The following is a 25,944-nucleotide window of genomic DNA, read 5'->3' as shown; positions in this document are numbered from 1 at the left end:
AACACTTCACTTGTGAATCTGCAAGGGTCATCTACTGTATCTGGTGCTCCCGTTGTGGTCTCCTCTACTTTGGAGAGACTGGACAAAAACAGGGAGATTGTTTCATTGAGCACCTCACCTGTGACTGCTGCAATAGCCTGGATCTCCCAGTGGCCACGCATTTAAATTCCCTGCCCTATTCCCTTGCCTACATGTCTGTCTATGGACTTGTGCATTGCTAGACTGAAACCACCCTTCAACTGGATGGTATTAACATTGAGTTCTCTGGTTTCTGCTAACTCGCCCCTCCCTCCCACCCTCACCCCCCCATCTATATCTGTGTTTCTTTTCCTCCAGCTGCGTCTCTCCCCTTCTCCCTCTGTCTCCTTGCCCCAGCTCTGTTGTCACAGAGTCAACCCTCCTCCTCCCCTATCAGTTCTATCTTTTTCTCCTGTCCTCTTATCTATATCCAAACTTTTGTCTGTTGGTTTGTACTCCTCTCTCTGCTCTTTCTTCCCTTCTCCCCATCCTTTTAGTTCAGGTGCTCCCCTACTTTTTCACGTACCTTGAAGAATAGCTTGGGTTTGAAACCTCAGTTTACTTACTTTACCTCCTATGGATGCTGTGAGACCTGCTGAGTTCCTCCAGTATTTCTGTGTTTATACTAATATAATTGCTTGATAACCAATCAAGAACTGTCCAGTTCTATTATAACCAGAAAAAGCAAGTTGCCTGAAATTGTTAAGGCTACAATGTACCAAAGATCTCAATTTGCGAGACATATACTTCCAGATAAATGTACCCTTCCCATCAGATTATTGTTTTTTTCATTACTGAATAAATCTCATGTGTTGTTGATTGAAGGTTTTAAGATATTTTGCTGAATAAATTATAGAAATTAATTGCTGATACAAATTAAGCTGTTTTTCTTGGTTAATTAAATTGAAATATATTGCATCTTGCTTTGCAGCATTGCTCTGATCTCCATATTTATAAATTTATAGGATCACTTCCATCTACTCTCACAAGACTCCAGGTTGGAGTCTCCCATCATTTGTTATTTCTCTACATGCTATTGCATTCCTTATGTGACCTCATCAATGGCAAATTCTTTTTATCCAATCCCATGAGTGTGGCTATTGAGAATATTTTGGTTTCCTTTTTCAAGCCTCTTTTCATTTCAAACATCCCACTGTCTTGAATGTTTAGTTCCCAGACATGTCCATCGTTTAGTCAGGTCTCTTTTATGTTACGGTTTTTGAGTGAAGTATATTCAGGCATTGGTGCATGGTAATGATATTTGGGTAGCCAGTTCCTTGTGCCCTGATATTTTTGTTCTTTCTGACAAATGATTTTTATATATCTATGGATCAGTAAATTGTGAATTTTAATATTTTCACCCTGTTCATCCTTTATTTTTTGGTAGTTTAGTGTTAATTAATCTTGCCTAGTGTTTTGTTCCTGTAAAATTAATATGGTAATACCATAGAACACTACAGCACAGAAAGAGGCTCTTCAGCACATCTTGTCCATGCCAAACTATTTTTGTCGTCCCCGCACTCCATACCTCACCCATCTGTGTTTGATCCACGCTCTTGCCACTGAGTTCCCCTGAAACACTACACCTTAATCCATGTCGCCAAGTTTTTGTCTCACCCAGCTTCAGTGGTACAAGTTTGTTTGCATTTACCCTACCTCTATTCATAATTTTGTATACCTCGATTGAATCTCCCCTCATTCTTTAACACTCCAGGGAATAAAGTCCTAATCTATTCAATTTTTCACTGTAACTCAGCTCTTCAATCCTGGTGACATTCTTGCAAATTTTCTCCCCACTTTCAATCTTATTAATATGTTTCCTCTGTGTAGGTGATCAAAACTGCACACAATACTCCAAATTTGGTCTCAACAATGTCTTGTACAACTTCAGCATAGCATCCCAAAGCCTATATTCAATTCTTTGATTTATGGTCAGCATGCCAAAAAGCTTTCTTTGTGACCCTATCAACCTGCAATGCCACTTTTGGGGAATTGTATACCTGTAATTCCATATCCCTCTATTCTGGAGTTTTCTACTGTTTACTGTGCCAGTCTTACCCTGGGTTGTCCTCCCACAGTGCAACACTTCACATTTGTCCGCATTAAACTCCATCTGCCAATTGCAGCCTTTTTTCCAGCCGGTCCAGATCCTGCTGCAAGCTTTGAGAACCTTACTCACTGTCAACAATCCACAATGTTATCTGCAGTTAACCACAGCAGCTAGATTATTGTTGTAGATGATCAACAACAATGGATGAAGCACCAATCCTTGAGGCACACCACTCATCACAGGCCTCCACACAGAGAGACAATTCTCTACTACCAATCTCTGACTTCTCCCACAAAGCCATTGTCTAATCCATTTTTGTTCTTCATCCTGGATGCCAAGAAGTAATGCTTCTTGTCCAACCTCCCATGTGACATCTTGTTATGTATAGCCTTTCTGAAGTCCATTAGACAAAATCCACTACCTTTCCTTCATCAACTTTCCAAGTAACCTCATAAAAATCTCAAAGATTGGTTAGCCATGACCTACCATGCAAAAATCAGACCCTGTCGATTCAAGTACATGTATATGTGTTCTCTTACGACACCTTCCAACAACTTACCCACCACTGATTTCGGGCTCAGTGGTCTCCAATTTCTCGATTATTCTCGGAGCCTTTATTAAACTATGGAACAATATTAGCTATCCTCCAATCCTTTGGCTCCTCACCCTGGCTAAGGACATTTTAAATTCCTCTGCCTCCCTCAAGGTCTGAGTGAATATCAAACTGGGGATTTATCCACACATTTGTGTCAAGACAGCAAGTACCTCTCCTGTAATTTATATTGGGTCCGTGACCTCAGTGTTGTTTGCCTCACTTCTTTAGACTACTTTAGTGTCATGTCTAAAAAACCCACTGAGGATCTCCCCCTTCTCTTTTGGTTCCGTAAATAGATGACCACTCTGATCTTCAACAGGACCAATACTGTCCCTTACTGTCCTTTTGCTTTGAATATATCTGTCGAAGCTCTTGGGATTTTCCTTCATCTTTTGTCTGGCAGAATAACCTCATGCATTTCAGCTTTCCTGAATTCCTTCAAAAGTATATTTGTAGTTTTCTGAGCTTTTTCTAATTTTTTTTTAATCCTGAGATTGTTAATTTTGGTTCTTCCTTTTCCAGTTTAGTGTCTTCAGAGCAGTAATTTTTGTCATCTTTCTTGGGAACCTGTTTCGCGCACACACACACACACACACACACACACACACACACACACACACGTATCCTGCCCATTCCCCCACACACACACACACGTATCCTGCCCATTCCCACACACACACACACACACACACACACGTATCCTGCCCATTCCCACACACACACACACGCGCGCGTATCCTGCCCATTCCCACACACACACACACACACACACACGTATCCTGCCCATTCCCACACACACACACACACACACACACGTATCCTGCCCATTCCCACACACACACACACACACGTATCCTGCCCATTCCCACACACACACACACACACACACACACACACGTGTCCTGCCCATTCCCACACACACATACACGTGTCCTGCCCATTCCCACACGCACAATCGTATCCTGCCCATTCCCACCCACACACACCCACACACACACACACACACACACACACACACACCCACACACGTATCCTGCCCATTCCCACACACACACACACACACACACCCACACACGTATCCTGCCCATTCCCACACACACACACCCACACACGTATCCTGCCCATTCCCACACACACACACACACACACACACGTATCCTGCCCATTCCCACACACACACACCCACACACGTATCCTGCCCATTCCCACACACACACACACACACACACACACACACACACACACACACACACACACACACACACACACACACATATCCTGCCCATTCCCAGTACTGTTGTCAGTATCTCAGTTTAAAATATCAGTCTTTCAACTATACATTTACTGTCTCTGATATTTATCCCTATGCCTATTAGTGCAAGGCTAATGTAAATGACTGAATCTCCATTAATATCCTGTATTTTAATTTTACGGCAAATTCATGGTATTCCTTTGGAAATATTCTTTTTGTTCTTGTTCACGTGGTTTTGGTTCCAGCATGGATGACAATAACCATTTTCAAAATTCCAAATATTTTAATGTAAAGTAGATGTAAAATGACAGCAAAAGCACCCAATATAAATGTTTTTTCATCATGTGCCATATCAAAGATATTTTTGTGCTTCAGTTTATATAAATGTTTTTCTTTGGGATAATTGAACAATTAATTCAGACAGGTTCTCATTTTAATTACCAATTTATACTGATTTGACCAATTTCAACCCTCAAAAGTAAGGTCAATGTTTTCAGGGTCCTGGGATTAAAATTTACGTCTAATTTACAATTATAAAAATGTTTGAATCATGAAGAACAGATTAGAATCGTATACTGTATGTGTGCACATCAATTAAAGATGAGGTCCTGGTTATCGGTGAATCCTCAGTTGATGTTTGCAAACATTTCAGTACGTTTTTTTCTTTAAATATGGGTGTGCAGTTGAAATACATTTGAAACCAGGGCTCTTGAAATCTTTGTCCAGCAAAGACTTTGTCTTCTTGCATGACATCATTTTCTGCAGGAAATTGATTATGGTGCAGTTTGTATCAGCATGAATAACTTTGGCCAAAATAATTTCATGCAACACTTGTGGTCATGTGTCTGCTATTCTGGATGAATAGTTTCCTTTTATTACATTAATATTTTAATTTTTAATTTAGAGATACAGCACGGTTACAGTCCCTCCTGTCCACAAGCCTGCACCACCTAAACACACCCAATTAACTACCAGTCCTATCTATCTTTGGAATGTGGGAGGAAGCTAGAGCACTCAGATAAAACCCATGCATACTGTATTTTCACTCATATAACATGCAGAAAATCATTAATTGTGTAAAAATATTTTCGTATAAAGTGCACACATGCAAACCATGTGGGTGTAGTATTCCAATTGACAAAATCAATTTGCATTTAAATGGGGCATGAGACAAAGCCCCAGTATCTGCCACAGTTAATCTCCTGCAATTAATACCCAATCAACTTCCCCAGTGGTGTCAATCATCCATTATATGGATGATATCCTGCTGCAATACATCTACAAGTTTTGGAGATGAATAAATTAAATAGATCAAAGATAGGCTTCAGAGTTATGCAGGATTTTAATTCTAATGTTGTCTCAAATCAGAGACACTTGATACATTAATCTCCTTCCTCAGGGATGGACCTGGGCAATTAATATTGATAAGGTGCAGTGCCCTAGTCAGAATGTCCAGTTTATAGGAATACCATGGCATTCAGTATTCCCAAAATCAAAATTTCCCATGCCTGCTTTAAATTGTGCTCATTCTTTCATTGCCACTAATATATTCTCGTGCTGGTTATAACATACCCACACCCACTATAAATTGCATTTTTCCAATGGCTGCTATAAATTGTGTGTGTTCTTTCATTGCCGCTATTATATTCTCATGCTTGCTATAACATTCCCACACTTGCTAGAAATTGCTTTCCCATGGCCGCTTTAAATTGTGCTCATTCTTTCATTGCCACTAATATATTCTCATGCTGGTTATAACATACCCACACTCCTATAAATTGCATTTTTCCAATGGCCGCTATAAATTTTGCGCATTCTTTCAATGTCACAATTATTCCCACGCTCGCTATAAATTGCTGGTGTGTCTTTCCAAGCCCACTATAAATCGTGCGTGTTCTTTTAATCCCACTATTATATTCCCACACTTTCTACAAATTGCCAATTCGACTTTCGCATGCCCACTATTAATTGTGCGCTTTCTTTTAACGTAAAAATATTCTCATATAGTACGCATATGCATATGCCTGGTTTGTAAAATACGGTATATGAGGAGTATATACAAATTCCTTACTGACAGTGCCAGATTAAAACTCAGGTCTCTGGCGCTGTAATAGTTTTGCACTAGCCGCTAATGCTAACCATGCCACCAAAAAATGTTTCGTTTGTTTTTCCCCAAATGCGATTCCCTTAAGAATTGCTTTTTTTTTCAACAGGAGCAAGAAATATCTATCACCAATTATTTATGAGCAGCCTTTTGATGGATCTGAAATACAAAAAGCTATTTGCAGTTCGATTTGCAAAAGTAAGTGAAATATTGAATGATGTTAAATACTGAGAATTTGCATGAAGATTCATATACAATTCTCTGACCAACCCCAATTGTTTCTAATTTTATCATTTACCATGTCATATGTATATCTATTTTTATTAGCCCTTTCCTCAGAAATTTATCAAAATAAGTATCATTTGCTTTGTTATTTATTTTGTATGCTATCTTTTTCAAATCCATCTAAGAATGCATAAACTGTGTTTATTGTTGATTTAGAATTTGCATGTTAACTGCCTCATTTAGGCCATATGGCAACTAAATTTATCTTTGCATGTAATGGTAGGCATATCATTTGTTTTCATCTGGAAATGATTTGAGAAAAAATGATATGGGTCACAAAGGAATGAAATTTGACTTGATGAAGAAATATGGAGTTAATGTACAGGGAGATGAAATTTTGTACTGATTTAAGATCCTGTTCTGTTACCTTTAGAATCTAAAATTGAAACTAGATACAGTGAGATAACGGAGTAATCGCCAGACTCAGACTTGGAGCCTGATCAATCCAATGCTGTTGAATTTGTTTATTCATGTTCACATAAGCAATCTTGATGTGATGTCACATGGTCATTAGTATCTAATATATGTTGGGTAAGAAGTAAAGAATCTCATTGGCTGTGATCTACACCTTGACATGTATGACATAATTTGTGGCTTGATTTAGGGTTATAGTTGATTCCTAAAAGACATTCCTAAAGATGCTCTCAGTTGGGTCTGCAGGTTATCAGTTCTGATAGTTGCATGGACAAAATTTGGTCTGTGCTCTTACACTCATCTAATAACCATGTACCGTGGTTGGCTATGTATTAAATTTACTAAATGTTACTCACATTAAAATTAATATATTTGAAAATGAGTGGCTGATGAGGCAAAGCATCATATGAAATTAATGCAAGGAGTATATCTTCAAATTTCTCCAGTTTGAACTCTCAGTAAATCTGTAGTTGAGTGAAAGTTTCCGTACTCATTTTTAGTTGAATCTCACTTTTTTGCCATTTGAATCTTAATAATAGAAATTAAATCAGGAATTTAATTTTGAGGACAGTCTGGCGTGACCTGGAGGTGAATTTATCTTGTTTAGAATTACCAGCAGTTGCAGAGAGATTTTATGGAAGATGATCACGAACGGGTAATGTCAGTGACTGCTCTCTCTGTCCAGCTCTTCACTGTCCGAACATTGGTGAGTATAGTGTATTTTCATTCAACTCATTTTCCCCCTCCTTGCTTCTTCTCTGCCTTTTCATTAGAACTATGAGAGGTTGCAGACAGACTATGTGAATGATGACCACGAGAGAGATTTCTCGGTTACCGATCTTTCATTGCAAATTTTCACAGTACCTTCCTTGGTAAGTAATAATTCCAGTTTGATCATACAAAAAATATATTAGTGGCATTTATTATTCAAAAATTAGTTTGCATTGGTGCTTCTTATTTGAGTTCTGACACTCAAATTTTGTTGTATAGTTGTACTATTCAAGGTAGCAGATTAGTCTGAAACTCCCAACTTGAAAGTTTTAATAGTTTTGGGTGGGAGTTGTTGGTGATGGGGGAAGAACGATGAGGACATCTTGATGGCATTCTGTGTGTTGATTTTCATTGTGGAAAGGGTCAATATCATTTATCATATTTCCAATCTTCTGATGATCATAGTGTTCACATTTATAAAAAAAGACTATATTGGAGAGTCTTGCCCCCTAACACTTCAAGAAGGGAAAAAAAAAGGAAGGGAAAGCAAGTTTTGTAGTTTGCTCACCTAATACGGTTGTGCAATTGTATTTGTAAGCACTTGCATTTTTTTGAGTACATTTTGAAAATGCAGTGCTTGGATTTTACCAATACTGGGAAGATTTACTGCTGTCTTGTTCCTCCATGAATATTTCAATACTTTTTTTTATTAAAAGCACTTTATGAATGCAGTTCATTGCAGCTTGTGTCCTCTTATGAAGCTGATGCAATGCATCAATTTTCTGCTGGCTCAAAAAACAAATTTTTAATGAGCACAAAATTGATATTAAATGTAAAATGGATTCAATGGTGATTATTATGTTGTGAAATGCTTTGTACTTACTGGTCCACTGTTATATCTAACTCAAATATAAAAGTAACAGTGAGGCAGAATAGAATGAGAAAGATCCATTGGTGCACTCAAGCTCTTTAGCTGAACAGTACTAGAACTTTGACTGACCTGAACAGTACTAGAACTTTGATATGCCATAGAGATGGACCAGACAGGTGTTATACTAATACAGGGTTTTATGAACAGACTCTCAGCCACCACTATACTGGCCAGTGGGAAAGCATCTCCATCTGTTATACCAGTAGGGTGGAGCATCTCTACAGTCATAGCCAATAGCAAGCAACTCCATATATGAGAAGCAGTCAGTATTATACACCCCCCCCATTACATCATCACATTCACCCCCGCCCCAACAAAAATTGACAAATTTTAAACATGACAGCTCTGTTATCTTGAGAGTGTTTGTGTTTAGTTTCTTCTCATGTCATTCTCCAGGATTGATTGTGCAATTCTTGAAGGATACATTCTGCATTATTTATTCGTGACTATTTTGGATGTGGTGGGGGAAGAAAATGCATTTTTTTTTGTCGATACAACAAAGATTTGAAAATTATGAGTCTCTGCGATACAATATTTTTGAAGAAGATGATATAGGAAGTCTGAATGGTGCAGCAGGTGGATTACTTGGCCTTTCTCAACTGGATATTGTAGCTGTGGACTAATTGTCCTACATACACTGGAAAATTGAAAATGGGCAAATCAACATTGCCTGTGAGTGCACTTTGTAATTAAGTTTAACCAGCTTTGAAAAATCATCATCTCACTGCACAAAATTGCTGTTTTTAGATTTAATTCTTATTCTTTCTTAATGACCATGGTGTGGGAAGTTGAAAAATATACAGCAGCATGACCAACAATCCTCTGAGTTTGGAATACCAGCATATTGTAAGAATAGGCAACTTGCACCTTATTTCTGAATTCTTAATAGCATATCTTAAATACGCAATGTTAATATGTGTCATGCTCGATTATTTGCAACCTCCTTTCTACTTTGAAATGGCTGTGATACACTGTTGATATTTTGACTGTGCTGAAAGCTTTTGGGGGACACCAACTGGTGTCTTCTCTAAAAAATACTTGTATTTTGTTCAGCCTGGATCCTTTCTCTCTGAGTATGTAAAAGTCAGATTCCCCAAAGAGCCAACCAAATATGGGCATGTCCTGTACTTCTGACATTATGTATAACTACATATAACTGATTACGGCGTGGAAACAGGCCATGTCGGCCCTTCAAGTCCACGCTGGTTCACTTGAACAACTCCACTAGCTTCCCCCTCCTGCTCTCTGCCCATAACCCTCCAACCCCTCACATCCATGTACACAGCCAACCTTTTCTTAAATGACAGAAGGGACCCTGCCGCAACTATCTCCTTTGGAAGATCATTCCATTCTGCCACCATTCTGAGTGAGAAAGCATCCTTTAATATTTCACCTAAAGTTTTGCCCCTTTACCTTTAACTTATGCCCTCTTGTTCCAACCTCCCCTGCCCTCAGGGGAAAGAGTCTATTTACATCTACTCTACCTATTCCCTTCATAATTTTAAATACCTCTATCAAATCCCCTCTCAGCCATCTACATTCCAATGAATAAAGTCCCTGTCTCCTTAATCTTTCTCCGTAATCTAGATGCTATAAGCCAGGCAACATCCTTGTAAATCTTCTCTGCACCCTCTCCACCTTATCTATATCCTTTCTATAATTTGGAGACCAGAACTGAACACAATACTCCAAAGCTGGCCTCACTAATGCCTTCAACAGCTGCATATTCTCAAATTTTATATATTTTCTCTCAATTTAGGTGTTTGACAATTTAAGATGAAAACAGAGAAAGCTCACAGTATTATAGGCAAAAGTGGACCTGTTAAAACACTTACGAAAATGTTGAATTATGAAAAATATAAAGTATCGTAGTTTGTTTAATGGTGAACTTCCTACTCTCATCATCAGTGTATGTTAAATGTATTGACTTTTTTCTAGATATAACACATTTTGACCAGATCTTAAATGTTGAGTTTATGCAGAGCAGAGGTCTCTTGTGCAGAGTTGCTATCATGTGAGCCCCTTCCAAGAATGGGTTGGAAAATGTTGGCCTCTGTCTATGCCATTGGTTCTCAACCTTTATTTTTCCCACTGACATACCACTTTTAGTAATACCTTACGAGCACCTATGGCATTGGATGTTCCTCTAATTTAAAATTACTCACACCTTTTACAAATCATTAAGCAGAAAAAGGAAAAAAAAGGTGGAATCTTTAACTTGAACTCAGGAAGAAGTTATTTAAATAAATGGAAATGTTCACCTTCTCAATCATTCGTCTCCTTTTCCAACAATGAACTTGAGTGTTCCTGTACCAAATGTTGCATTTGAGAGCAGTCAGCACTGTTGAAGTCTGACTGCCACCTTCTGAAAATATGAGAAGGTAGTGAACACTGGTGGAAAAAACCCCGGGAACTCAGCAGGATGAGCTGCGTCAGTGTGAGAAAAAGAATTAACGTCTCAGGCCAGAACCCTTCATCAGGATTGATCTTGATGAAGGTATCCAGTGCAAAATTTTGATAGTTCTTTTTCTCCCCCTGATTCTGTTTGATCTGTGGAGATTAGTTTTGCTCCAGATTCCAGCATCTGTAATTTTTTGTATATCACCATAAGAACACTGGTGATATTTGTGTTGAGAAGTAGCAACATGGAATTCTAATGAACTATGAGCATTTCCCAGTAAATATTGGTCAGTGGTTAATTATATTTGTATTACAGTATTTGGACTTAAAGTTAAAAATATTATGTGCATCCATGTATATTACAAAAAAGTGAGATCAGGGTCATAAGGAATAAAAACACCAGCATAGATGTTCTGATATGTATGACTATATTTGATGATTAAGTTATTTTTGTTGGTAATTTTACACAAATTACAATATTAATTATATCACTGATGGGGCCTTAAGATATCTGTCACTGACCTGGATCAGGATAAACTCCACACGAATACAGTTTGTTGCATATCCATCAGTGAACTCTTGACAAGCTCTTGCAAGCTACAAGTCATGCTCAAGATAGAATACGCTGCAGCTTCCTGTATGATTGCAACTCCAAACAATGGCCCAGAAACATGGACAAAGCAGTCTACTTAATTGGAATCCTGTTTACCATCCCAATCATTCATTCCTGTCATTGAAACATGGCTGCATTTGATAACTTAGTCTGTTCCAACATCAATCCCCAATCCACATGAGGATAAAAGGCAAGGGACAACCACCATCTGCAGATTCTTCTCAAGATGCACACCATGTTGCCTGCCTATCATCTCGTGACTAGTGTTAAACATGACAGCTCTGTCACCAACACCAATGAGATTATTTCCACCAGGACTTTAAAAGTTGGAGAAGCTGACATGCTGCCCAATGAAACTTGCGTCCTGAGAAATGAATAATCTTTGAAGGCAGAATCAAAATTAGCATTTCACTTTGAAGATCTTTAATCAGAATTGTTGATGGGAGATTATCTTCCTGCTAATACTGGCTGACTGAGCTGAACAGTACTAGAACTTTGACTGACCTGAACAGTACTAGAACTTTGATATGCCATAGAGATGGACCAGACAGGTGTTATACTAATACAGGGTTTTATGAACAGACTCTCAGCCACCACTATACTGGCCAGTGGGAAAGCATCTCCATCTGTTATACCAGTAGGGTGGAGCATCTCTACAGTCATAGCCAATAGCAAGCAACTCCATATATGAGAAGCAGTCAGTATTATACACCCCCCCCATTACATCATCACATTCACCCCCGCCCCAACAAAAATTGACAAATTTTAATAAAATATTATACTGCGCAAAGCAAAAGCTGGAAAAGGAAGCAGGTTAAAAATTTCAGAGATGAAGGGTTACAGCAGGACAAAACAAAACCAGCATTAATTGGAACACAGGCCAGAAAACAGGCTACAGAGATAACAGTAAGTAGTCTTGGTAATTAAGTCTATGACTAGAAATTGTCATAACTTAGTTTCTGGGGAGGTTTAGAAATACGAGCAGATCTGGGCAAAGGCACAGGTGGGAGCGGAGCTTTGTCTCCTAACTGAAAACTTTTTGAACCATCTGTGGAAGGGAGTGGAGAGCAGGAGGCAACATTCTCACACGGAGAGTATTGTTCCTTGAGCAATGGATCAAGTAACTGTTTTTCTCGTGGTGGGGAGGGCAGTGAGGGTGTCAGAATAATGGAAGGGCTAGCAGACAGCAGACCAGGTGAAACAGTGTTATCTCATCCATCAGGAAATGCAACAATGGCATTCTGTGGGTTAGCATGAAGCAGTTGAACACGCTCTACAAGCGGGCCAGATTTGCTGAGTCTAACTTGTTTTCTTAATAAGACTTCTCCGGGCTCAGATAGCCAGGTCGGCAAGGTCGATCCATTCTTCGATTTTCTAGGGAAAGTAAAAACACGTTGGTGAGGACTTTCATAGTTAGCTGGACAAAGCAGTGCACGAATAGAGTGTAATACCCCTGGTAGCTCGTCTTGCCAGCGACTGGCAGGGAAACCTTTTGACTTCATTGCAAGTGTGATTGCTTTCCAGATTGAACCATTACCACACTCCACCAGACAATTACCCCACGGCTTATAGCTTGTAGTACGACTAGTGGTGATTTCCCCTATCAAGATGGTATTGACTAAGTTCTGTACTCGTGAAAGCTGACCCTCTTGTCACTATGAATGAAGTTAGGATAACTGAAAATCATATCAAGACATTTAATAACAGTACGAGCAGAAACATCAGCACATGGTATAGCGAAGGGAAAATGAGAAAATTCATCAATGATGATAAGGAAGAAGACACTTGTTGTTTGAGGGTAGTGATCCTTTAGAATCCACGCTGAAGCATTCAAAGGGTCTTGACGTCTTAATCAGCATAGAAGTGGGAGGTTTGTAATAGCGTAGTTTATACTCCACACAGACTTGACACTCGCTAGTCAATATTTTGATATCTTCTGGTGAGTATGGTAAATTGAGGGATTTAACAATGATAAAATCTAGTGTCCCCTGGGTGACATAATTCATCATGAAGGCCTTTCAAATGGTCCAGCTGCAGACTTGCACAGGTCATGTGAGAAAGAGCGTCTGGGAGGGGGGGTCATTGAGCTTTCCTGGGCAATAGAGTATATCAAAATCATAAGTAAGAAACCTCAGTTCACCAATGTATGATCTTATCATTTTTAATCTTGCTCTTCAATTGAGGGTTGAACATGTAGGCAACAGATTTTTGATCAGTTAGCAATGTGAATTTCTTTCCAGCTAAAAAGTGTCTCCAATAGCGAATGGATTCTATAATGGCTCATACTTCCTTTTCAATAGAGAATTGTCTCACTTCTGGCCCATGTAATGTCCGAGAGAAAAATGACACAGGTCTACCAGCTTGATGTAGTACTGCCGATAAAGCCCAATCGGACGCGTTATATTCCAATTGGAATGGTAAATCCTCATCAATAGCTGACATTGTTGCCTTGGCTATATCCTGTTTGTTGTGTTTAAAAGCATGGAGGGCTTCTTCAGAGAGGGGAAAACCAGTTGTTTTAAACAGTGGCCGTGCCTTAATAGGAGAAAAAAAACCCAGGCAGCGCTTGAGGGACTTTTATGTTACATCATCAAGCTGGTAGACCTGTGTCATTTTTCTCTCGGACATTACATGGGCCGGAGGTGAGACAATTCTCTACTGAAAAGTAAGTACGAGCCATTGTAGAATCCATTCGCTATTGGATGTAATATCTCCAAATTTGCAAATGACACTAAGCTAGGAGTGGTTGTGTGCATGGAAGAGGGGGTCAGGAAGCTCCAGTGTGATTTGGATAAATTGAGGGACTGGGCAGATACATGGCAAATGCACTACAATGTGGATAAATGTGAGGTTATCCACTTTGGTAATACAAACCGGAGGGCAGATTACTATTTGAATGGCAATAGATTAAGAGATGGGGAAGTGCAGAGAGACCTAGGGGTACTTGTACATCAGTCTCTGAAGGCGAGCATGCAGGTACAGCAGGCGGTTAAAAAGGCAAATGGTTTGTTGGCCTTCATATCAAGAGGGTTTGAGTATAGGAACAAGGATACCTTACTGCAGCTGTACAGGGCATTGGTGAGACCCCACCTGGAGTATTGTTTGCAGTTTTGGTCACCTGATCTAAGGAAGGATGTTCTTGCAATGGAGGGAGTGCAGAGGCGATTCACCAGGCTGATACCTGGAATGGCAGGAATGACTTATGAGGAAAGATTGCGCAAATTGGGATTGTACTCCCTGGAGTTTAGAAGATTGAGAGGGGATCTCATAGAGACGTATAAAATTCTGGCAGGACTGGACAGAATGGATGAAGATGGGATGTTTCCAATGATGGGAAAATCCAGAACCCGGGACCATGGTTTGAGGATAATAGGCAAACCATTTAGGACCAAGATGAGGAGGAATTTCTTTACCCAGAGGGTGGTGAATCTGTGGAATTCATTGCCACAGAGGGCAGTAGAGGCAGGTTCATTAAATATATTTAAGAGGGAATTAGATATATTTCTTTAGTATAAGGGTATTAAAGGTTACGGAGAGAAGGCGGGGATGGGGTACTGAACTTTAAGATCAGCCATGATCTCGTTGAATGGCGGAGCAGGCTCGAATGGTCGAATGACCTTCTCCTGCTCCTATCTTCTATGTTCTATGTTTCTATGTTTTAGGAGGGGGAAGCTCCATGAGTGGTCTCATTCTCTCTGGATCAGGTTGATTTCGCCTCTACTTGCAACATAGCTCAGTATAGCCAGAAGTTTAGTGCGGTATACACACTTGTCATTGTTAAGGGTCAAGTTCAGATCTTTGGCCACCTGGAGGAACTTCTCTAAGTTAAGATCGTGATCATTTAAGTCCTTGCCACATTTAATGACATTGTCCAGATAAGGGTAGGTGGCTTGCAAGTTGTGAGTGTCTACTAGCGTATCCAATTCTCTTTGGAAAACCGAAACACTGTTGGTAACTCCAAAAGGGACCCTTTTGAATTGAAATAGTCTGCCGTCTGCCTCAAAAGCAGTAAGCTGCCTTTCATCCTTGTGAATGGGCACCTGATGGTAGGCTGATTTCAAATCATTTGTGGGGTATATTTTGTATTGTGGTTTACCATGTATGAGATACTTAACGAGATAAGCATCCAGTTGCGTAAACCAGTTTATAGTTTGGCTGTAGTCCACATCCATTCTATGTTTCCTGGCATTTTTGTTGACTACTACTTGTGCACGCCAAGGACTTGTACTGGGTTCGATGATTTTTTTCTCTCATGACTAACCTTGTTCTTAATAAAGAATCTGTCCTCTTTGCTGTAGCGCCTACGCTTTGTGGCTATAGGCTTACAATCCGGGTTTAGACACAGAGGTTTAATCTTAAGGGTTGACACCTACAAACAGCCTCTTGGGGTACTGTGATGGATGGTAGTGGGCTGTTAAATGCCAGTACTATACTTTTCACTTGGCACTGGAAATCTAGCCCTAATTTAATCGGAGCGCACAGACAGGGTAGTGCGTGTAATCTGAAATCTTTGTATTGGTTTCCCTGTACTTTCATAGTTATTCTGCAGCCATTTGTAACGTCTTATTTAAGTCCACAGCAAGCCATGGGGGGTGGGAGGGGGAGGTCACGTGATGGCGTAGGGAACACAGCGCACCCTTACAACTCCTGGGGATTTTAATTTAAAAAGTGCTAATTAAGTTGTTTTTACTATTAAAGTTAATTTAAAGTCTTTTTAATCTATTAATAACTTTAACTAAAATGTCGCTGAAAAAAAGAAAAAAATGCTAAAAATTACACTGTCGGAAAAATGTGAACCGAAGAGAGTAAAAGAACCTGGACCTACCTCTTCAACGAAGCTGGATGTTGGTGTTCTTCCTCGATCTGCTGGAGACAGCCCTGGAGCGGGAGTGTCTCACAGAGACACTCAAAGATGGCACTGTGCCGAAAACTACTTCCGCACTGTGCTTGCGCGAGGGGTCGTGCCTTGGCGCTGCAGATGAAAAAGTTAAAGGTAAAAAATCTTAATACTTCTTAAAGGGCCAGTCCAGCGCTCCAGGTCTGCAAGAAGAAGAAGAAGACCTATCTGGTATAGAAGAGGATTCTAGTGATCTTACAAGTGAAGATGAAGATACAACTACAGAAGAAGAATTTAAAGGCAAGGCAAACTTTTTAAAGAAAAAATGGATAAAATTGAAGCTAAAATTGATAATCTTGAAAATGCAATGGAAAATCATTTTAAATTTTTAACTGGAGAAATACAAGAAGTTCAAATTGACTTAACTAAATCAATATTGTTTCACAAAGAGTTGATAAATTGGAAGAAAGAATTCAAGGTGAGCATGAAGAAGTTTAACGTATTGAGAAAAGAACAAATGTTAATGAGGACTCTGTTACTGCCTTGGTTTCTATGAATGAAAAATTGTTGAAGATTGATATCTTGCAAAATTATAGTAGAAGTTATAATCTCAAAATTGTTGGAATTTTTGAGGAAAAGGAAGGTCGAGGTGTAATTCGCTTTTTTCAAGATTGGATACCACAAATCTTTGGGTGAGAAAATTTCGAAGAGAGAGTTTTGATTGAGAGCCCATAGAGCTCTTTTACCAAAGACCTCGGTGTATATTGATCAGATTGAACTTTATTAAATACTTATGCAATGAATTTGGATGATCAGAAATTTATACAGCATAAATTTTTTTAAAATTTAGTGAATGTACATGAAAGTGTTTCAGTGTTGTTAGGTCTGCTTTGTTCATGAATGAGTGAGACAAACACCAGGCTGAGTCGAAATCAGGGTTCTTTGTTCTTTATTACCGGATTGTAACACTTGCGACCAACCAGGTTAGTCGGAGAATGCATTCTGCCGTTATCAGCAAAATGGTGATTTTTTATACCCTTGGATACATGCTTAGAACATCATCATATCATTACTTGTCCAATGACTAAAACTGTTGCTATCCTTTTCCTGCTAGCTTCCTGCCTCTCAATCCATCAATGTCTCTCTTATCTTGTAAGTACAAGGATGCATTCTGTTACTCCTTAGTACTGGGTGACTCCTTCTCCGGTCCCATCTCATGATGTTTTACCTAACAGGAGTACAAGGACACCTCCCCTTCTTGTTACTGCCCTGTACAGGGTAACTCCCTACACATTCCCATCTCATGATGTTTTACCTTACAATCCCTCCTTTGTCCTCTTTAGAGGACAATCTCGCCCTGACTATGCTACCACCGCGTTACATTAGTTCGCCTATTATTGCCAAGCTCTATACGGGTTCTGTTCACAGGGCAGTTCGGCTGGTGGGCGAGGGCTCCCCCAACCCTCCTTTGCGTACACCCCCCATCCGTCACCCCGATCCCATTGCCCGTTTACAAGTTTCATCCCATTTTCCCCCAAGCAAAAAACTAGCTAACCCCCCGTACATTAGTAAATTCCCAAGTTAACATATGGTCTACAATCTAATTCATAATACTTGTTCTACAATCTGATTAATAATGTTTGTGTTACAATCAATGTTATAATATTTGTTCTACAATCAAGGTTATAATATTTAGGTTACAAGCAAGGTTAAAATTATATGTGTAACAATCTAATTTACAATCCCTCCTTTCCATCACATTCCCCATCAGACTCCAGATCGATCTCAGCAACTTTCTCCGCCTCCTGTAATGTGAGATAGTCTTGCTCCACAGCCTGCACAGCTTGATATTTCGGAGGCAGTTCATCACGGTCAGCAAAGGCTTTCTCTATGGTCCTCGTGACCAGCGTTCGAATGCATGGAATACAACAACAGCCACAAGTGATAAAAATTGATACAGAAATGAACAAACCCAGCAAAAGTTGTCCTAACAATGTGCTCCATCTCCCAAACACTCCCTGTAATCAGGATAAAACAGGATTGGAGACTCCAGACTGGGCTTTTAATTCTTTCGCCAATGCCCTAAGTTTCGTTAACCCCTTAGTGAGTGATCCATCTGGCCCTGTGTTATTAGAGATAGAAGTGCAGCATAGATCTCCAAACATAGCACACACTCCACCTTTCTCTGCCAGGACCATATCAATCGCTATCCTATTCTGAAGTGTCATAAGGGAAGTTTCTGACAGTTGTTGATGTATTGCCTCAACAACGTCCCTGGTCAAATTTGCAAGGCGCTGGACATTATAGTGAATAAGGTTGATCCTATTAACATTCTTATTTACAGTGATGGGAAAAATTGCACTAAAAACAGGAAAACTTTCAAACCCAGCTGCAATCTCATCGGCTAATTTAAATTCGTCCGGAATATTCCGGGCTTGGCCAATGGCATCAATCCATACCCCATCAGGGTTCCTTCCTCCCGGCCCCAAGAGTCCAACACTCCTCCTTTTTCTCCACAGCCAACTCTCTGTGTGGCGCAATTCTAGGGAATCCTCGTCTCCCTCCTGCCTTTTGACAATCAGCACTGGCGCATTAAGGGTTACTAGAGCACACCGACCATCCCAGTTAGCGGGGAGCCAGTTGTACAGCACTCTTCCTCCACAAAACTCATCTGTGTAGTCATTCAATCTGCTACAAGTCTCCTTAGTTTCAGATTCATTTTTTTTGTTATGGGACCTCAAAATCATCCCCTGTATATGTTCATGATAACCAGTAACCTGTTTGGCTGCCCTGTCAGGCACCCATGTGGCGTTTTCCCTGCTAATAGTAGGTCGTCTACATACTGAATCAGTGTAACATCTTCCGGGAGCTTTAATTTCATTAGGATTTCGCTAAGGGCCTGATTGAACAGTCCTGGACTGTCCTTATAACCCTGAGGTAATCTAGTGTATGTGTACCGATGTGCTTGGTAAGTGAAAGTGAACCAGTCTTGGCATTCCTCAGCTAATTTCAAGCAGAAGAATGCATTTGCCAGATCAATGACAGTATAGTATTCGTGCTCCGGACTCAGAGCCCTAAGTGCTACATATGGGTCTGGGACTGGTCTCCCGATAGTCTTGGTAGCCAAGTTAATCTCCCGGAGGTCGTGTACCATCCTCCAGTCTTTTCTACCCGGTTTGGGAACAGGCATGATGGGCGTGTTCCACATACTGTCAGGTGCCGCCCTTAAAACCCCTGACTCCATTAACCCTTCTATCGTTCCTTTAATACCCTCCTCCTGACTGGGCGACAAGCGGTATTGTTTTCTCCATATTGGTTTCTGCCCGGGGTTGGCCAATTCTAGAAATACCTCTCCTTTTATTACTCCCACATCATAGGGCCCCGTTGTCCATATATGTGGACTCAGATTAGAAAGATATTTGTCTGAGTCTCTGTGATCAATATTTTCTCCTTCTATGGCTCGGTCTCTTTCTACTTTCTCATTCACTACCTGGTCCCATGCTTCAATATTCAGTCTGACAAATTTTCCTCCCTCCGAGGTGGAATATCCCGGGATTTCTGTCTGCCTGTATTCACACCCTATCGCTTCCTTTACCATCGGACCCAGCTGTCGAGCGTGATGATCTTTGGCAATACCCAAGGTCACATGAGGCACACTTTCTACTCCTAAGCAGAACCACTCCATTTGTTCTTCTGTCATGACAACCATAGCAGCTATTCCCTCCTTACCTACAAAGATAAATGGACAATGTATCGTTTCTGTCTTCCCTTCTTTTAGAGAGTCCCACCTCTCCTCATATTCCTGGTCCGGGTGGATGGTGTAGTTTAATGTAACATGCATAGGATCTAGTGGATAATGGTAATCCCCATACCGAGGAATACTGGCCCTCCACTCAAAAAACTGTTTAATCACCCCTGGGCCTGGTTCATCATACAGTAGCCGACTCCAGAAAATACTAACCTCCACAGAGTCTTCTGAAGCGTTAGATGGGGTCATTACTATAAACTGTCCTCCCCTTCTTATTGTATCCCCTGGGTATGTTAACCGAAGGCCCTTCTCAGAACATTGTATGGTTATTCCTAGTTTGGTAAGAATGTCCCTTGCTAATAAATTAATGGGGCAACTTGGCACAACCAGGACAGGCGTTTTAACCCTTTGTCGTCCAAATGTCATGTCGATGTTATCTGTATAGGGCTGTGTTTCCCTTATCCCGGAGAATCCTATTGTAGATAATGTTTTGCCCGAAAATGTGCTCCCTGGGGGTTTTTTAATCACTGTCGTAACTGCTGCCCCTGTGTCAACCATAAATTCAATTTTTTCTCCATTTACCGTCCCCCAAATTTTTGGTGGCTCCCAGGGAGGCGTGATTTTTGATTCTCCAGGGCACCTTCAATAATCAAATTCAGCACCTTCCTCAATATAGTCATTACACTGAGGTGCCTGGACTTGTTGATCACTCTGCCACCCCCCGATTCTCTGGGGCCCATCAATGTGTCCACCCCTACCCCTTGCTCTCCCAGCCTCCGGACAGTTCCGCTGGTAGTGTCCAGGATTTTGGCAGTACCAGCATACTGCATGTTCCCCTCTATACATTGTACCTAGCTGTCTTTCCCAACCATTTCTTACTTGGGGTCCCGGATTTATCACTGGCCCCATGACCTGTGGGACTATCTGTTGGGCCGCTAATTTAACCCCTATATGTTCTATGGCTCTCACCAATTTATCGGTTGTCTTGTCCACCTCCTTCTGGGACGCACTTTCTGACTTAGCATGCTCTGATTGACGATGTCGTTTGATTGCATGTGTCAGGTGTCTTTTCCACAAATCCTCTGACATTGTCTCTACTCCCACAATGTCCCTTAATTTTGCTTGAACCGTAGCAGGTAGTCCGTTTATTATCCCATTACGAAAGTGAGCCCTTCCTAAGGGGCTGTGGTCAGGTCTTTCTCCAGTCCCTGTTTCCCATAAGTCCCATGCTCGAGTGAAATACTCGTGTGCAGTCTCTCCTTCCTTTAGTTGAAGGGTTACCAAGGCATCCAAACTATAGGGTGTAGGAAATGTTTCTCTAAGTGCTTCCCAAAATTTATTCCGAAGTGGGTTAAATTCTATTTCATCCCCCAATTTACTGCTTCTTACAATTCTCTCTATTTGCTTCAGGGCCCCTTCTGCCTTTAATTTTATCATGATAGTTCTGACATCTGTGAGTGCTAATTGTTCTTGGCAGGTTTCTCGCTCAAAACAAGAAATCCATGGACTAGCCCCATTACTCAACGGAGGTAGTTTTTTCATTAAACTCTCTAAGTCCATTCGTGACCAGGGTAAATATTTTTGAGTTCCCCGTCCCGTGATCAGTAATGGGCATTGATATCTCAATTTTGGGGATTTCTGCTCCTTCTTTACTCTTGGCATGCATTTATTTATCCCACCTTGTTCTGACTCTTCTTCGTCACTGTCACTGTCCCTATCAGCTTCCAATGTCTCAGGGTCAAAGGTATATTGGTCACGTTCATCTCTAAGATAATCTTTTCGGCCATAGTTTAGTTGTTTCACATCTTTCTCTTTTGTTCTAACTATGTCCAGGTAGGCATGTCTATTTTTCTCCCTCCCGAGTCTTTTCCTTTTACTTTCCTCCCATGGTGGATCGTATCTCGTTTCCTCATCTGTACTACACTTTTCGTCCTTTACTCCTATTACCATTCCTTCAGCTTTAATTTCTCCTGACAGTGTTGTAGTTATCTTTTCCACTTCCTTCAATACACCTACCATTAAATCTTTTTGATCCTCACTGATCTGCCCCAGCACATTAATATCTCTGTTTAAGTTTTTAATGTTATCCTGAACCTTTTTCATGTTCCATTTCTGTATCTCTAACTCCTTTTCTATTTTCTTGGACTCCAGAGGGGTCTCTACATCTATTACTCCCCCTTCTATTTTTATTAAAGGGGCCTGTACCTCGTCTGATGTGTCCCTATTCCCGTGGTTCTTGTCACACCCCAGTGTCTCAATATCTGGATATAAGGGACGTGACTCCAGTATCCCATCTGGGGTGCCAGAGAGAGAGAGAGAGCATAGCGAGAGAAAGAGATAGAGAGGCAGATACACAGAGCACAAGAGATAGAGAGAGAAAATGCCTTGCACTGGCCCCACTGGGAGAAAAGTCTTCAGATTAACACTTTCGTTTCAAAGGTTTTAAAAGGTTCTCATCCTGTGATCACTGGTCTGGATCAGATTGGGTCTCCCACCACTGGGAACTATCACTCCTTCCTTCCCTCCCACCTCGAGTGAGCTACACGTCAGCCCACAATGTCTGCCCTGATCCCGCAATGGTGGGGGTGCGGGAAAGAGGGAGGGAGAGAGGATAAAACAGGATCCCATTTGATGCGGAGCTGGAATTGTGGGCACAAAATTAAAACCAAATTGTATTTCTCTGCCCTGCCCAACCTGGGGATTTCAGGGCAGCACCGCCACAGATTGGGATTGGGAGGGGGAGTGGGTGAGAGAGGAGGGTGGGGAGAAGAGAGAGAGGGGGAGAGAAGAGAGAGAGGGGGAGAGAAGAGAGAGGGGGGAGGGTGAAAGGAGGGAGGGAGAGAGCAAACCCGGACACTTCGTGGCTGGAAACTGGAAACAGGCACTTTTCCTTTCCCTTCTGTGTTTTGTTTCTTCCAGCTTATCTAAGACACTACGCTTTAAAATTTTGTTTCCCTCACCTGTCAGGAACATCTCAGTGCCCCCGGGTAACCAACCCCTCTTCCTCCAGCGGTCTACACATTTTCGGAGCATTTTTTGTTTTTCCAATGCCGCATTACTGGTATTTCGCTCCTCTAATTCCTGATTAATTTCCTTAATAACTTGGTCAAAAGTCTTAGCAGGCAACTGTACAGCCATAGCTGCGGGACCGCTTTCTAATGCCTGTTTTAATTTAGGTTTTTGTCCGTTTAGGGGATCTATGTCAACGAAAATTGCTTTTAAAAATGTCTCCTTGCAAGCTGGATGACTAATATCTTTTAAAGGAACAGTCTAAGTCTTGTCCTCCAATTGACTTCAGACTGTCCTGTATACTCTGATTGCTCGTTTTCCACTCTCTGTTTTCCCAAAGGGGTCTGAAAGTTAAATTACAACTAGAAAACCAAATATTTGGGCTATACTTTTGTCCTGTTTCCCTGTACCAATCTATGAATTTACGTAACTTTATCTCCTTGGTGATGTTGGGAATACCCTCATTTAACTTATCAAAAGTATTTCGAATAAACTGGGTGTCTCTTAGGAGTTTGTCAACTTTTTCATTAATATCTCCTACCTGATCCGGACACAGCTGTCGCAGCCTTCTGTCGTCGTTCTTGTTCACCAGGCAGGCGTCCCTGAGTACTTTTTTTGTTGTCTCAAGGTCTCTAGTGTCTGCTGTGGTATTCCACCACGGCGAATTGGGGAAATAAATTCTTAACTTCTCAAGTGTACAGACATTATCATACCTACCGGACATTTATAAGTCAGTCTCTCAGATACAATTGAGGCCAATAAGCCTGAACCTTTGTTTTCTTTCAAAGCCCAACCTTCACGTGGGAGATTTCTCCTCTTAATAACCAGTTTAGGGCAGAAAACTCAGGTCCTCAATTGTTTATAGACCACCTTCTCACTCTATTGGACTTTGCAACGACACAATAAAGACTTTTAAACTCTAGTAGTTTCTTGCGAAGCACTTAATAAATGTCATTCAAACACCTTAAGGACTTTTATCTTGTCTGTAATCACTTACGTGTTACAATCCTGGCATGCGACCTTCAATTGTGGTCGTCTAATTTGTCCGATCTCCAGTTCTTACTGACAATCATAAAGATTTAAAAAAAAAAGAGAATTTTGTTAAAACAGGCTTCTCTGGACCTTTTTATCAGCCGGCTGAGATGATTGTCAGAAAAAATAGAAACCGTCGTCCAGTGTTCACTCACCCATCACGTCGGGGTCACCAAATTGTTAGGTCTGCTTTGTTCATGAATGAGTGAGACAAACACCAGGCTGAGTCGAAATCAGGGTTCTTTGTTCTTTATTACCGGATTGTAACACTTGCGACCAACCAGGTTAGTCGGAGAATGCATTCTGCTGTTATCAGCAAAATGGTGATTTTTTATACCCTTGGATACATGCTTAGAACATCATCATATCATTACTTGTCCAATGACTAAAACTGTTGCTATCCTTTTCCTGCTAGCTTCCTGCCTCTCAATCCATCAATGTCTCTCTTATCTTGTAAGTACAAGGATGCATTCTGTTACTCCTTAGTACTGGGTGACTCCTTCTCCGGTCCCATCTCATGATGTTTTACCTAACAGGAGTACAAGGACACCTCCCCTTCTTGTTACTGCCCTGTACAGGGTAACTCCCTACACATTCCCATCTCATGATGTTTTACCTTACAGTGTGTGATGATTTTAATTTTTGTTTATAGCCTATATTAGATAAGTCTTCAAGACATATAGTGATATCAAAAGCAGCTAAAACATTGTTATCTTTAATGAAAGATTTTAATTTCATTGATATATGGAGGCAAATACATCCTAAGGAAAGGGATTATTCTTTTTATTCTAGTACAGTGGTTCCCAATCTTTTACTTTCCACTCACATACCACTTTGATTATTCCCTACGCCATAAATGTTCTGTGATTAATAAGGGATTGCTTAAGTTGGTATGTGGGTGGAAAGAAAAAGTTTGAAAACCACTGTTTCAATCATTCCAAATTGATTTGTTATGTGCACAGTTTCATAACTCCAAAGGAAATGGCCATTGACAATTTTTCTCAAGCAAAATATTTCAGTAATAATTGGGTCTAGAGCAGTGATTCTCAACCTTCCCTTCCTACTCACATAATCACCTTAAGCAATCATTCACTAATCACAGAACACTTATGGCATAGGGAATACTTAAAGTGGTATGTGAGTGGGGGGGGCGTGGCAAGATGGCGTAAGGATCAGACGTGCCTTCCAGTCCTCTCCTGACTCTATCTTATTGTTTTGTCTAGAAATGCCCGTTAAAATTCTTTAAAAGTTTAGATAACTTCAGTGCTGTTAATTTAACTTATGATGGTACAATTGGTGGAAAAGAACAAAAAAAAACGACAACAGATCATCAAAAAACTACATTTTCCAAAAGTTCAAGTTTTGGAGCCTACCTACAGGAAAGACACCGGGACTTAGCCTGAAATGGATCCCAGGAGAGAGGTACAGCTTTCGGATGTAGAGATCAATGTTACATTGGTAGAGCCCTCTAAAGAGGGCGCGAAACAGCCTTTAGAACAAAGAGTTACTCAGGTTCACACATGTGCAGTAGCATCTGACGGCAATGTTATGAATGAACCACTTGTAGTAACATCAGTTGAAGTACCGGCTGGGGAAAGGCATTTGTCAACTGTAGCGGTGGCACTGCAAACTGCACCTTTTGAGATAAAAGATCCTATACAACTTGATGTACTGGGAGAAATTAATACATTATGGACTGGGGAAAATCCTGGCCAGCGTCCTCCATTCACTGCTGGAAAGGCTGTGGCTGGGGTTTCCACACGTAGCTATTAGTATAGCAAGGAAGGCAACCAGAATGAAGGAAGCAACAGAAGACCCTTTGGTTATGCAGAAAAAGCAGGAATCTGTTGAGCCAGAATCTCTTCCAATTGAAAAGATTCTTGTGAATCTTGAATCTAAATTATCTTATACAATGCAGGGATTATCTAAGATTATGACTGAACTT

The 25,944-nt window shown here is 40.6% G+C and overlaps 1 protein-coding gene across 5 annotated transcripts in view; it reads left to right on the top strand.

Annotated features, from left to right (window-relative positions):
* ubr2 (ubiquitin protein ligase E3 component n-recognin 2) overlaps positions 1–25,944 on the top strand; it is a 177,991-nt gene that overhangs the window by 38,022 nt on the left and 114,025 nt on the right. For 4 of the 5 annotated variants that reach the window (XM_069931158.1, XM_069931157.1, XM_069931155.1 and 1 more), the window contains exons 10-11: positions 6,129–6,217; positions 7,326–7,424. In XM_069931158.1, the coding sequence (XP_069787259.1) occupies positions 6,129–6,217; positions 7,326–7,424 (188 nt within the window). Of the gene's footprint in view, positions 1–6,128; positions 6,218–7,325; positions 7,425–7,491; positions 7,591–25,944 lie in introns of all 5 variants that reach the window. The other variant, XM_069931156.1, reaches the window with a different exon arrangement.

Source organism: Narcine bancroftii, chromosome 4 (genome assembly GCF_036971445.1).
Source record: "Narcine bancroftii isolate sNarBan1 chromosome 4, sNarBan1.hap1, whole genome shotgun sequence".
NCBI lineage: Eukaryota > Metazoa > Chordata > Chondrichthyes > Torpediniformes > Narcinidae > Narcine > Narcine bancroftii.
The sequence above is the reverse complement of the archived record's forward strand: the minus strand, read 5'-3'. Positions and strand labels throughout refer to the sequence as shown.